We start from the raw sequence: 14988 nt of genomic DNA, 5'->3' as shown, positions 1-14988 counted from the left end.
GAGTCGCCACGAGCGTCGAGGCTCCGAACCCCTAGCTCGATGGCGATGCGCAACCCGTTAACCAGAGCCTCATACTCGGCCACGTTGTTTGACGCTGGGAAATGGAGGCGCATCACGTAGCGGAGGTGCTTTCCGAGGGGTGAGATGAAGAGCAGGCCCGCACCCGCTCCTGTTTTCATCAGCGACCCGTCGAAAAACATGGTCCAGAGTTTCGGTTGGATCGGAGCTGCTGGAAGCTGAGTGTCGACCCATTCAGCCACAAAGTCCGCCAAGACTTGGGACTTGATGGCCTTCCGAGGAGCGAACGAGATTGTCTCGCCCATGATCTCCACCGCCCACTTTGCAATCCTACCCGAGGCCTCTCGGTAATGGATGATCTCCACCAGGGGGAAGGATGACACCACGGTCACCGGATGAGACTCGAAGTAGTGTCGCAACTTTCGCCGTGTCAGAATTACTGCGTACAGTAGCTTCTGAAATTGCGGGTAGCGGATTTTGGTCTTGGACAGTACCTCACTAATGAAGTAGACCGGTCTCTAGACGAGCAATGTATGCCCTTCTTCTCGTCTCTCGACTACGATCGCGGCGCTGACCACCTGAGTGGTTGCGGCTACGTAGATCAAGAGGGCTTCTTCGGCAGCGGGAGGCACCAAGATGGGCGCGCTTGTAAGGAGTGCCTTTAAGTTCCCGAGGGCTTCCTCAGCCTCGGGGGTCCAAGTGAAGCGCTCGGTCTTCCTCAGGAGGCGGTACAAGGGTAGGCCTCTTTCGCCGAGGCGCGAGATGAAGCGGCTCAGAGCCGCAAGGCATCCCATGACCCTCTGTACTCCTTTCAAGTCCTTGATAGGCCCCATGTTGGTGATGGTCGCGATTTTCTCCGGGTTGGCCTCGATGCCCCGCTCGGAGATGATGAACCCCAAGAGCATGCCTTGGGGGACTCCAAAGACACACTTCTCGGGATTGAGTTTCACGCCTTTCTCCTTCAGACACTTGAATGTCGTTTCAAGGTCAGAGAGGAGGTCGGAGGCTTTCCTCATCTTGACTACGATGTCATCGACGTAAGCCTCGACCGTTCGGCCAATGTGCTCTCCGAAAACGTGGTTCATGCACCTTTGGTATGTCGTGCCTGCATTCCTTAAACCGAATGGCATAGTAATGTAGCAGTACATGCCAAAGGGTGTGATGAAAGGGGCCGCGAGCTGGTCGGACTCTTTCATCCTGATTTGATGATACCCTGAGTAGGCATCAAGGAATGACAGGATTTCGCACCCAGCAGTGGAATCCATGATTTGATCGATGCGAGGCAGAGGGTAGGGAACCTTCAGACATGCTTTGTTTAGACCAGTGTAGTCTACACACATCCGCCATTTCCCACCTTTCTTTTTCACAAGCACAGGGTTGGCTAGCCATTCGGGATGGAATACCTCTTTGATGAACCCTGCAGCCATCAGCTTGTGGATCTCCTCGCCTATGGCTCTGCGCTTTTCTTCGTCAAATCGGCGCAGAGGCTGCTTCACGGGTCGGGCTCTAGCTCGGATATCCAGCGAGTGCTCGGCAACATCCCTCGGTATGCCAGGCATGTCCGAGGGACTCCACGCAAAAACCTCGGCATTCGCGCGGAGAAAGTCGACGAGCACTGCTTCCTATTTGGGGACAAGCTCGGAGCCGATCCGAACTTGCTTGGAGGCGTCGTTGCTGGGGTCGAGAGGGACGGACTTAACCGCCTCTCCTGGCTCGAAGTTGCCGGCGTGGCGCTTCGCATCTGGCACCTCCTTGGAGAGGCTCTCCAGGTCGGCGATGAGGGCCTCGGACTCGGCGAAGGCCTCAGCGTACTCCACACACTCCACATCGCATTCGTACGCGTGTCGGTATGTGGATCCGACGGTGATGACCCCACTGGGGCCCGACATCTTGAGCTTGAGGTAGGTGTAGTTGGGGACGGCCATGAACTTGGCGTAGCATGGTCTCCCCAGCACTGCGTGATAGGTTCCTCGGAACCCGACCACCTTGAACGTGAGGGTTTCCTTTCGGAAGTTGGAGGGAGTCCCGAAGCAGACGGGCAGATCGAGTTGTCGAAGGGGCTGGACGCGCTTCCCGGGGATGATCCCGTGAAAGGGCGCTGCGTCGGCCCGGATCGTGGACAGATCGATCTGCAAGAGCCCAAAGGTCTCGGCGTAGATGATGTTGAGGCTGCTGCCTCCGTCCATGAGGACCTTGGTAAGCCTGACGTTGCCGATGACGGGATCGACAACGAGCGGGTACTTCCCCGGGCTCGGCACGCAGTCGGGGTGGTCGCCTTGGTCGAAGGTGATGGGCTTGTCAGACCAGTCTAGGTAGACTGGCGTCGCCACCTTCACCGAGCAGACTTCCCAGCGCTCCTACTTGCGGTGCCGAGCCGAGGCGTTTGCCACTTGCCCACCGTAGATCATGAAGCAGTCATGGACCTCGGGGAACTCTTCTGCCTTGTTGCCTTCCCTCTTGTCGTTGTCGTGGGCTCTGCCACCTTCTGCCGGGGGCCCGGCCGAAGGTGGAAGTAGCGCTGAAGCATGACGCACTCCTCAACGGTGTGCTTGACGGGACCCTGATGATAGGGGCACGACTCCTTGAGCATCTTGTCGAACAGGTTGGCCCCTCCGGGAGGCTTCCGAGGGTTCCTATGCTCGGCGGCGGCGACAAGATCTGCGTCGGCGGCGTCGCGTTTTGCTTGCGACTTCTTCTTGCCCTTCTTCTTCGTGCCGCGCTGAGCGGACGCCTCGGGGACGTCTTCCTGCTGGCGTCCCTGAGGCTGCTTGTCCTTCTAGAAGATGGCCTCGACCGCCTCCTGGCCAGAGGCGAACTTGGTGGCGATGTCCATCAGCTCGCTCGCCCTGGTGGGAGTCTTGCGACCCAGCTTGCTCACTAGGTCATGGCAAGTGGTGTCGGCGAGGAACGCGCCGATGAAATCTGAGTCGGTGATGTTGGGCAGCTCGATGCACTGCTTCGAAAATCGTGGATGTAGTCCCGCAGGGATTCTCCTGGCTGCTGGCGGCAGCTTCGGAGATCCCAGGAGTTCCCAAGGCGCACGTATGTGCCCTGGAAGTTTCCGGCGAAGGCTTTGACCAGGTCGTCCCAGTTGGAGATCTGCGCAGGAGGCAGATGCTCTAGCCAGGCTCGGGCGGCGTCGGAGAGGAACAGGGGGAGGTTGCGGATGATGAGGTTGTCGTCGTCTGTTCCACCCAGCTGGCAGGCCAGCCGGTAGTCCGCGAGCCACAGTTTCGGCCTTGTTTCCCCCGAGTACTTGGTGATGGTAGTCGGGGCTCGGAACCGGGTCGGGAACGGTGCCCGTCGTATGGCCCGGCTGAAAGCTTGCGGACCGGGTGGTTCGGGCGAGGGGCTCTGATCCTCCCCGCTGTCGTAGCGTCCCCCACGCCTGGGGTGGTAGCCTCGGTGCACCTTCTCGTCGAGGTGGGCTCGACGGTCGCGGCGGTGGTGCTCGTTGCCGAGGCGACCCGGGGCTGCAGGCGTTGCGTCCCACGTGCGCCCGGTGTGGACCGAGGCTTCCCGCATGAATCGGGAAGTCACGACGCGATGCTCTGGGGGGTACCCCTGCCTCCGGGAGGCAGAGCTTTCGGCCGGTCGGACCACGGCATCCTCCAGGAGATTCTTGAGCTATCCCTGGATACGCCGCCCCTCGAAGTAGTATTGCTGCTGCAGCCAGATTCTAGCCGACCCCACTGGAAGCCGGGGGCAGCCTTGCCCTGGCATCATCGGCGATGCGGTGCTGGACGTCCTGGGCTTGATGACGCGCTTCTCCGGCTAGCGCTCGGCCTGCCCAATCCTGCCCGATGTTTTGCCGGAGCTACACAAGTTGTCCTGCTTCCTCGTCGAGCTTGGCCTGCATCTCGCGGATTTGCTCGAGCTGTGTGTCCTGACCCCCCGCAGGGACTGGGACCACAGCTAGCTCCCGAAGGATGTCAACGCGAGGCACAGGCCTAGGGGGATCACCGTCCTCCGGCATACCAAGGTGGTTGCCTTCGTCGAGACCCCCTAGATCGACGTGGAAACATTCGTGACTTGGGCCACAGTCCTCGTCATCAAGGCTGTGGCCATCATCGGAGCAATCGGAGAGGCAGTAGTCACATGCGGTCATGAAGTCCCGCATGGCACTACGAGCACGGAGCCCGGAGAAATCCCAACCAGAGTCGGGGTCGTCATCTTCCTCGGAACCCGGGGGCTCGTAGGTCGAGACGACCGTCAGTCGGTCCCAGGTTGACCACATATGGTACCCCGGAAGGTTTGGATATGCCTTTATGAAAGCGTCCACCGAAGCGGGGTCGCTTGGTGGGTCGAAGCTGAATCTAAAAGGCACAGGATGAAAAACGGACGGTACCTCTTGATCGACGGATGGTGATGAAGTCGCGTTGGGGACGGACTGCACCGTTATCTCGGGTACGAGGCTAACGCCCAGCAAGTCCTCCACGAGAATGCTGGCGTCATCCGTCCGCTTGGGGTTGGCGTGTTGCGAGGAAACGACGCTCGTCTTCGTCTCAGACGCGAGGTCAGCGCCCGACGTGTCCCCCGCTGGGGCGCCGGTGTCGTCGACTCGCTCGACAGCCAACGAGGTGCCGCCTCCTGCTTGGCCACGGTTGCCCCGCCTCCTCCTCCTGCGGCGAGGAAGGTGACGGGATAGGCCCGGATGCTGCTCTTCCGCCACACGGGGAAGACGTCGTCGATTCCGCCGCCGTCGGGTGGGCTGACGGCCGCCATTGTCGTTTTCGCGCGGTGGAGGAAGGGGTACCATGTCGTAGCTGCCATCGAGGGACATGAACTCGAGACTCCCGAAACGGAGCAGCGTCCCGGGTTGGAGAGGTTGATGGAGACTACCCATCTGGAGCTTGACGGAAAGCTGTTCGTCAACACGCAGCAGGCCCCTACCTGGCGCGCCAACTGTCGGCGTTTCGACCCCGGGGGGTCCCTGGACCGACGAGTAAATTGTCGCTGCGTGTCCCAGCCCAGATGGGTCGGCGCGAGACGGAACACAAGGGGGAAAAAAGGGAACCGCGGCTCGTGTTGTCCTGCGCCCAGGGCGGATGCGCTTGCAGTAGGGGGTTACAAGAGTTCGCGAGGGAGGGAGAGAGAGAGACTGTCCGTCAGCCCGTTCTCCCATGCGGCCACCTTCTCGTACGAGGGCCCTAAGCCTTACTTTTATAGACGTAAGGAGAGGGCCCAGGTGTACAATGGGGGGTGTGGCAATGTGCTAACGTGTCTAGCAGAGAGGAGCCAGAGCCCTATGTACATGCCGACATGGCTGTCGGAGAGGTGTTAGTGCCATGTGCATGTGATGTCGTGGCCATCGGAGGAGCGCTTGGGCCCTGTAGAAGTACAGCTGTCGGAGCTGACGGGACCTTGCTGACGTCTCCTTGCTTCCGTAGGGGGCTGAGAACCGCCGTCGTCATGGAGCACGTGGGGTGCCATCATTACATGTTTTACCAGGGCGAGCCAGATGGGACGCCGGTCTTGTTCCCCGTAGCCTGAGCTAGCTAGGGGTAGGGTAATGATGTACCCCCCTGCGACGTGGTCAGTCCGAGCCCAAGGTCGGGCGAGGCGGAGACTCCTCCGAGGTCGTGGCTGAGTCCGAGCCCTGGGTTCAGGCGAGGTGGAGACCGTCTTCCGAGGTCGAGGCTGAGTCCGAGCCCTGGGGTCGGGCGAGGCGGAGACCGTCTTCTGAGGTCGAGGTCGAGTCCGAGCCTTAGGGTCGGGCGAGGCGGAGACCGTCTTCCAAGGTCGAGGTTGAGTCAAAGCCCTAGGGTCGGGCGAGGCGGAGACCGTCTTTCGAGGTCGAGGCTGAGTCCGAGCCCTGGGGTCGGGCGAGGCGGAGACCGCCTTCTGAGGTCGAGTTAGAGTCCGAGCCCTGGGGTCGGGCGAGGCGGAGCTTCTTATGGCGCCTGAGGCTGGACTCGGCGGCTGTCAGCCTCACCCTGGCGGGTGGCACAACAGTCGGAGTAGGGCAGGCGGCGCTGTTTTCCTGTCACGTCAGTCAGTGGGGGGGGGGGGGCAAAGTGACTGCGGTCACTTCGGCCCTGCCAAATGAGGAACGTGCGTCAGGATAAGGTTTCAGGCGATCCTTGCATTGAATGCTCCTGCGATACGGTCGGTTAGCGAGGCGATCTGGCCAAGGTTGCTTCACTGCGAAGCCTGCCCGAACCGGGCCTCGGGCGAGTCGAGGGTGCGCCTGTTGCTTGAGGAGGCCCTCGGGCGAGGCGTGAATCCACCTGAGTCTACTGTTCCTGCCCAAGGCTGGGCTCGGGCGAGGCGAGATCGTGTCCCTTGAGTGGACGGAGCTTTGACTTGTATTGCGCCCATCAGGCCTTTGTAGTTTTGTGCTGATGGTGTTTACCAGCCGAGTTTAGGAATCTTGGGGTACCCCTAATTATGGTCCCCGACAAGAAGCGATGCACACACGAAGCCGGATATTCCGCCTCCGATGATGGCGACATTGGCGGAAGCAGCAGAGCGCATGGCTGACGCTTCACGACGCGATCCGGACTAGGGACTAGGTGCGATTTACCGGAGATCGGGAGAGTGTACAGATAGATGCAGCTAAGGCCGGGAGTCCAGGGGGGGGCTGTTCTATTCCACACTGCATCCATATTCTGTTTGCCGTCGTGGTTCTCAGCAATGGCGTTCACTCGATCACTTGATTTGCTCGGCTAAGGTGTTTTGCAGGGAGGGGATCACTTTTATACACTGGTGATGCCGAATCCCACAACCCCGCGAGTTTGTTGTGATCAGATTTCGGGGTTCAGTTGGTGATTTCGCGATTTGTGAGCCGTGGAGTCTGCGCCCTTCACTCGCGTGATGCTAACAAGGAAGAACCCGATGGGTTGGCCCCACTTAGCAGCGTTGTGATGGCACGGTGACTGACCCGCAGGCCTCGCATGATAGCCTCGCGCATTCAGGTGAGCAGTCGTGCCATGGCTGAGTGGTGCGGTTATCTCGGCAAATTAAGAATCGCAAAAAACCTGAAAAACAACAATTTTTTTAATTTTAAGCCAACACCATTCCCAACCCATCACCTTTTCATTTTCACCATATTTGAACCAAATCCACGTTTATTATGGCCGATGAGAATCAAAATCGTATAACCTCTCTCTCACACATAACCTCCTCTACCACTACACCACTTCCTCAATCGTGTTTATATCACGTTTTTCTTCTCCACATTATAACAGACCAAATGTAAATTGATTCTTTGAGGCAGTAAATGGATTCAAATGAAAAGTTTGTCAACTATAAAGTTGCATAACTTTTTGAGATCTATAACTTTTATTTTGAGAGGTTCTTCATCTGAGGTCGTTTACAAAATTTGAATTTCAAATTTTAGACTTCAAACATATTTTAATATGACAAGATGATTTCAAATAAAAATGTTGTTAATTACAAAGTTCCATAACATTTCAAGACCTAAACTTTTATTTTGGTTGTTTTTCCATCTGAGGTTGTTTGAAAATTTTGAATTTTAAAATTCAACATAGTTTTGCATGACAAGATGGTTTTAAACCAAAAAGTTGTCAAGTACAAAGTTTCATAATATTTTAAGACCTACACCTTTTTGTTTTGGTGGTTTTTTCATCTAAGGTCTTTTGAAAATTTCGAATTTTAACTTTTTTAAAATTCTGACGTAGTTTTCGTTGATAAGATAACTTTAAATCAAATAGGTGACAACTATAAAATTTTATAACTTCTCAAGATTTACAAAGTTTATTTTGGTATTTAATCAATTGTTCATCCTACATGGTGGTTCTAACATTGTTCACGAATCTTATACATCTCACTTGTAGTTTCATAAACTACAAGAGAGATAAAAGTTTTGTGAACAAATTTACTTTTTAATTTGTCATATGAAGAAATGACAAAAACAAAAATTATGCATCTTGATGAGTTATACAACTTTGTAGTTCAAAACTTTTTTCATTTGAATTAATTTATAGCTTCAAAATGTGATATAAAAATTGACTTCGCCTAGTGTCAAAAAACACTCGGCAAAGAGGCAATTTCCTGAGTTTTTTGACACTCGGCAAAAAAGCTATTCGCCTAGTGTCGAAAAAACACTCAGCAAAGAAATTTTCTTTGCCTAGTTCTGAAAAAAACACTTGGCAAAGAGCTTCTTTGACGAGTGTCAAAAAAACAACACTCGACAAATAAGCTCTTTGCCAAGTGTTTTTGTTTGTCGAGTGTATTTTGTTTGGCACTCGACAAAGAACTTTACCGAGTGCCCGAAAAAAGTCACTCGGCAAATCATTTGAAACTCGGCAAAGAGCCGAATTCGGGTAGTGGAGGCATGTGCCCATCTGTGATTCATTGGATTTTGGTCACTAGCTAGAGCGGTATGGAGAACCACTGTTTTGGGCAATGTAGCACCTTAACTATCTCCAAAAGGTCCTCTAAAGGATCATGTACCCTAAAAATTAGAGAAGATTCCCGTCCTTTACGTGTCCAGCAGCGTCCTCTAAACAGTCCTCTAAATTTAGAAGACGATGTTGTATCCTCTATCTATTTTAATACTTTAAACAATAGATTTAACAAAACTAAAATATATAAAATACATTTGAGAGTATGACAAATCTCTACTACTCTATATGTTGTTAGTGTAGGCGTCCACACATCCCTGTTCTGCCCGTCGTGAGCACGCCGCGATTCGTTTCCATCCGCAGCTGCCATCCGCCGCACCAAATCCGTCGCCTGACCCCTGCGCCCGCAACGCCCGACCGCCGTGATTTCTCCACCCACATCCCCCGCAATCCGCCACCTTTCCATCCGCGGCCGCAATCGTTTCCATCCGCGGCCGCAATCCACCGCGCCAAAGCCGTGGAAGGAAGGTTCCGCCTGCCTCGCTCGACCACGCCCCCGTCCCACCCTGCGCATGCCCGTCAAAATCGCCGCCATGACAGGCGCACTCTCTACCCCGTGTTCCCCCCTCCGAATTCGGCCCTAGATCCTTGGCTCACGCGTGCGAATTTTGTCTCCTACTCTGAGTCTTGCCGGCGCAGGATGAGGGGTGGCGCGTCGACGCAGAAGAGGTCCCCAAGCGACAAGTTCGGTGGCATCGTCGGCGGAGAGGGCGCGCAGTGGTGACGAATGTCGTTGCCGGCGATGCTGCTAGGCGAGACCGTGCTAGAGATCGTGCAGGCCAGCCAGTTCGCGCGGGACATCGTGATGGCTGCCGGCGCTACGAATCGGGAGCCCCCGAGGACCCCGAAACCGGCTCCCAGGACCAAGAAGCCGGCGGCGGGCGAGCCGACGCCTCTCCGCGCGCGGCGTGCCTGGGAGAAGCAGAGCCATCGGGGTGGCGCCGCGACACGGGGCATTGACACGGCCACGCCGCCGTCGCGCAACTGCGTGCGGTCCCAGATCCAGTTCAAGCCCGTGTCGTCGGTCGCCGTCGGCCGGCCGTCCGTGTCCGCCATCCACGTTTCCCCCAAGAACCGGTCGTGGGCCAAGAAGGCGGTGATGTTCCTTAACCCCATGTTCCACACCTCCACCTCTGCCGCCACCGACCTGTGTGCGACATCGTCGCCTTCCAAGAAGCAGAAGCGGCACAAGTTTCTGGTCAAGTCGCCACCGAGCGCGCTGGGATCCAAGCTCAGGATGCACGGGAAGGCCCTGCCCGCACTATCCCCGTGCTTCACGGGACCTCTACCCATCGCCGGAGCCGACGCGTAGAGCAGCTGCGGCCACGAACCTGAAGCATTCATCCAATAGTGTTGTGAGTGATTTCGTGTCCTCTCCTCCCTACCTTCTCCTCCCTCCCAAACTGTTTCTCTCCCCGCGGCGCGACGACTCTACTAGTATTCCTCCCCGCATCGCCCCAAGAACGTGTTCTTCCTCGTACCTATTACTTCATGCCTCTGTGTCCTCCTCTCCCGCTTCCCTAGCCCTCGGCCGACTTCGGCCACCACCCCCTCCACCTATGCACCCGATGGTGCCTCCGCGTCCGCGACCTATGAAGGAGGAGGAGGATTGTTTCTGGCCTACAGCAGCCATCAGGGCGATGGGCAGGGCGGGATCTTCGAGTCGGATTGGGCGACGCTGATGTAGATCAGGTGCATAGGGGCAGTAGCGGTGGCACACGGCTGCGTGATTCATAGCTCAACAGCTGTCAGCGTCGGCACTAGTGCTGATGGGGAGGCATCGCTGGTATACAGGTCCTAAAAGGGGAACAATGTGAGTGCAATGCCCCTCTTCTCCCTCTTCCTTTCTGCGCTTTTCTTCCTCCTCAATTTCCTTGGTTGACAGTGTGGCATGGATTTGTGCCTCATTGATGTCGCAACTCAAACTAAACTAGCACTAGGTCAGCTCATGTCGTAGCTAGATGTTGGCAATGTCTTCCAGCTAACTCTCATTGATTGCTTCACAATTATTCTTACAGATAAGTAAAATGGTTGTAGTGGCAAATCATGAACGCGTAGCTGGTGATCTCTACTCAAAGACTCGAAAGCTTAGGTCTATGAATCACCCCTGCACTTTGAATCGCTTATGTCATTATTAGCAATCTCATAATATTTTTCTTTTGTTTTAGATATAATGATATATTAATAATGATATACTAATTCATAGATTGGTACCTCTAATAAGCTTTGGTACAATAGGATTTGGTTCAGCTTCTCACTTTGTTTTTTAAATAAAAAGAAACATGCAACAAATTATAGTGAAGAGGCTCCTCCCGTCCCTGTCGCTTGGTGGATCACCCCCACGGAACCACCCTAGCCAAAGACAGGTATGTGCATTATGTTATTCTTGGTACCCTATAATCATCTTTGCCTCAAAGTGCTTCTATAGGTAAATGAATGTAGTGCAAGTTTTTATTTTTATTTTCTGCTCCAACTGTTTTCTATGCTACTTCCTTAGTGTTAGTTCACCATGCATAAGTCATATGCAGAAAGTGTGCGACAGTACAGTCTTGTTATGATTATGTATCTATTTTTTATGCCATTCTTATTTCTGCTGCAGATCTATTCTTAAAGCTCCAGAAAAAGGCACATTCACACGCACAACAAAGAAAACAGGTCTAGGCCCAGAACTTGAATTTTGATTGATGTCTTCTTTGAAATCTAATGATTCCATTGAGAGTTCATTTTCCTCTCCAAGATTCAACCTCATAGCATTGCTGTCGTCTGGTGATAGATATGCATTACCGAGCTTCAACGAACTGAACTCGAGCTTTGCTGTTTCATCTATGATCGTTATTTCCATAACCGAGTCCGCCACCGAGAAGAAGGAGAAGGCTCTAGTCGAGAAGAAGAAGTCCATTGAGAGCCGCAAGCTCATCTTCACCCGCGCAAAGCAGTACGCCGAGGAATACGAAGCCCAGGTCAGATCGCCGCTCCTAACCTGCCTGTAGACTATTCATTATACTAGAATTGGGTTTTAAAGAAAAATTACCATTAGCCACACCTAGGGCTGGAAAAAAGCTCAATTGCAGTTGTGATATTATTTCGTCTTTTTAAACCTGTCTGGAAAATGTGATATTATTTCGTCTTTTTATTTCAAGTTGCAGTTGTCTCAGTTCCAAAGTAAACTTTATTGGTGTGGTAGGCTTGCAGTTGCAGTACTGTTAATTAACTTCTTCAATAAATCTGCATTTGGTCCTGCCACCACATTAGAATGTATTAATATGAAGAGTTCACAAACATCTAAGACCAACAACACTACATGTTGACCGTGTATGCTTGCCAAGTTCACAAGCATCACACACAAGTTCTCTCCTATTGAATTTACTTAATATCATCTTACTTACACTATCAAAAGATGGGTGTCCCACTGAAGGAACGTTTGCAAAAGGGGAATAGTAAGGCTCTTCTTCTAACAGTTTGTTGCACTGATGCTCAGTAGATTGTGGATCTGATGATCTTGTGTTTTATTTGATTGTGAGCAGTGCAAGTGAAGGACACTGATGGAAACCACGAAATTGTAAAGAAAACTGTGCATATTTCAAACCCAAACTGTGCATATTTCAAACCCAAATTGTGCATATTTCAAACCCAAACTGGAAACCACGAAATTGCAAAAGGGGAATAGTAAAGCATAAAAGATTGCTGGCATTTGACTTTTGGGATTGTGCAAACTGTGCATATTTCAAACCCAAACACCTGTCTATCTGTTTTAAGAAAACTGCTATTACCTTTTTTGTTTCGGTTAAATGGCAAATGATTGTGAAGTCTGATTCATATATTTCTTTACTGTGCGTAGGCCATTTAAGTACGCATATTTGATTTGAGAGCTAGAGGAGACAAGATCACACATGCTTTGAAATCTATATGCTGGAGGAGCAAGGCCATCCAAGTAGAGGTACTTTTGATGTGACATTCTTTTATTTTTTCATATGTTAATTTAGACCGTATGCCCTTAATAAGGTGAATGTCAATATCCTACGTTTGGAGGCATTTCTTTAATTCCTATTTTTGGTACGAGCATGTTACTTAATCAGTGATTGTGTGATCTTGTAGTTATGGTCCAAAATTTTATATGGCACAAGGACGTTGTTGTGTTTTGCTTTCTGTCATGCCTTGTAGTTATGGTCCAAAACATTACTTGAAGATGACTTTGTTAGTTCCTAAGTTCATATAATGTCGTAGATCTTGGTAGCCAATTTCATGTGTGTGTTAGTGCTGTATATTTGGACCTGTCATTTACATTTACATGGTGTGTGTTATTATTGCAAGTGCTCTATAGTATGCCTTTTGATCTATGTCAGGTTGCTCAACTTTATTCTGGTTTGGTGAAGGTTTGTTCGTTCAACTTAATGCATCAGTAATGGTTGCATTTTCTGGTAGATAGAACAATACCATTCTGTTCTCCATTCCAATTTTTCACATTATGTTGCCGCCATAATAGGTACCACATGATGTCACTGGTTGTATGATAATTACTTGATCTTACTGATACTGCTTGTTCTTCAGGCTGGTAAGCAAGCACGACCGGAGAAGTTTGAGATCCCAGCTAAAATCAAGCTGACACTGCAGCCATGGACGTCGAGCTTAAGAGGTGGTCATCAAGAAGGCATACGAGATGGACCTTGCCCAGTTGTACAGCCAGTGACACTATTGCTACAGTTTTTCAAGGATAGGGGTGTTGCTTAGCTTGTAGCAACCGATGACAATGTTTATTTTTGTACTTCGAACTATGTTTGAAAGCCTGTCTTTCTTTTCAGATAGTGGTTGACTAGTAAATCAATTGTAGAAAAAAGCTGAAGATTACAGAAATAGTTTGCAACAAGAAGCACAAGCAAAAGCTCAAGCATTACACTTTGAAGATGAATTAGCTAGAAAAAGAATGCCGGTAACAGCCAGTGAGCGGGCAATCATCATTTTAAATCCTATATTTTGACTAGAGAGCTATGCTGGTGAAGTAACTTTGTTTTTTTACTCGTGCAGGAGATATGCACAGCCGATACATTCCTCAGCAAGATTACTTCTCAGAGGGACTCTACACGTTCGATATTGGGCAGAATGACCTTGCTGGTGAGTTCTATTCAAGAACAGAGGACTAGGTCATCGTTTCCATTCCAACTATTTTGCTGGAATTTGAGAATGGTCTCAAGGTTTGTAAAAGATATAGCACTTCTATCTATCCTTGCAGAGCTTCCTATGCCTCTTTCCCCAAAGCTGACTAATTGGTGTACAGGGATCCTACTCTGATGTAAATGTAATTCACTTAGGTCTCCAAGTTCAGAAATTTCATTCTTTCCATACTCTTCCTTCTATATGCTGTCTTGGTGTAAGGAGGTGCTTCACACCTGACCCATTGTCTCTGTTCCTTGATTTCAGAAACTGTATGACCAAGGTGCTAGGAAGTTTTGGATTCACAACACAGGCCCCCTCGGCTGCTTGCCTCAAAACATCGCCCTGTTCGGCAAAGACCCATCCCAACTGGACGAGCTCCACTGTGTGGCGAAGCACAACCGTGCCGCAAAGCTTTTCAACTTACAGCTGCACGCACTTTGCACGAAGCTGAGGGCAGAATTCGATGGAGCCAGCATCACTTACGTGGACATCCACACGATCAAATACAGCCTGATCGCCAACTACTCTCGATACGGTATGTAGCATACGATTTCCATTTCGTGTGCATGATTATCATGCACTCGGATCGTTTAAGATTTGTATCTTGACTCGCGAATGTTATATGATTTGCTTTGAATAGCATTATTTCTGCGTGTGACCAATAACTGAAGAAGCAACTCTGACATCCACTTCTGTTTTTCGACAGGGTTCGAGCACGCCACTCAGGCATGCTGTGGATACGGAGGCCCACCCCTGAACTACGATGGTAACGTACCATGTGGACACACAGTGTCTCTGGATGGTAAGATGGTCACCGCAAAAGGGTGCAGCGACACTACTGAATTCGTCAACTGGGATGGGATACATTACACGGAAGCTACAAATTTCTATATCGCGTCGCAGATCCTGACCGTGAAGTATTCTGATCCTCCGTTCGTGGATAAGATGTCGTTCGTCATAAAACCTAGATTCTGATTAGCATACAATTTTCCCTCTTTACTCAACCACTTTACAGCACCGGTTGCAGATACGATGTATACTTATTACTTGCCAATAACCATATATAGCTTGAGTAAAAAAATCATATATACGGCTTGGTTTCAGTTGTCCAAAAGGTTTAGCTTTTTTTTCTGACGGTCTTTTCTAAGAATCTGATTATGTGGATGAATTCGGATCTATCACCATTGCGCTAACGCCGTCCGTCGTCAGGGCCCTAAGCCGTTGGAGGATCGTCAATTTGTGTTTCGTCGCAACGCACGGGCACATACCTAGTATATATATAAAAATTTAAAATAAAATGTCTCTAATATAGATGTTTACGTATAGGGGACAAGATATAGAGAAAGTTGCTGGAGAGGAAAGAGGATATAGAGGAGAGAATCTTTTAAAGGAGACTATAATAAATAACATATGTAGAGGATAAATATAGAGGGCGTTGATATAAACAGAA

General features: G+C 51.1%; 1 protein-coding gene and 1 pseudogene across 1 annotated transcript; both read left to right on the top strand.

Moving 5' to 3' along the window:
• The window catches only part of LOC103648968 (microtubule-binding protein TANGLED1-like), a 45157-nt pseudogene extending 35458 nt beyond the window's left edge, over positions 1-9699 (top strand).
• Positions 9700-13796: 4097 nt separating this feature from the next.
• Positions 13797-14652, top strand: LOC103647071 (GDSL esterase/lipase At1g54790; the record flags this gene model as incomplete). Its single annotated transcript, XM_020549015.1, has 2 exons — positions 13797-14073; positions 14245-14652. Coding segments are annotated over 2 exons (546 nt in total), but the record flags the coding sequence as incomplete, so codon positions are not given.
• Positions 14653-14988: the final 336 nt, after the last annotated feature.

This window comes from Zea mays, chromosome 2 (genome assembly GCF_902167145.1).
Source record: "Zea mays cultivar B73 chromosome 2, Zm-B73-REFERENCE-NAM-5.0, whole genome shotgun sequence".
Taxonomy (NCBI): Eukaryota; Viridiplantae; Streptophyta; class Magnoliopsida; order Poales; family Poaceae; genus Zea; species Zea mays.
Note: the sequence above shows the minus strand (reverse complement) of the source record. Positions and strands in the feature narration are given on the sequence as shown.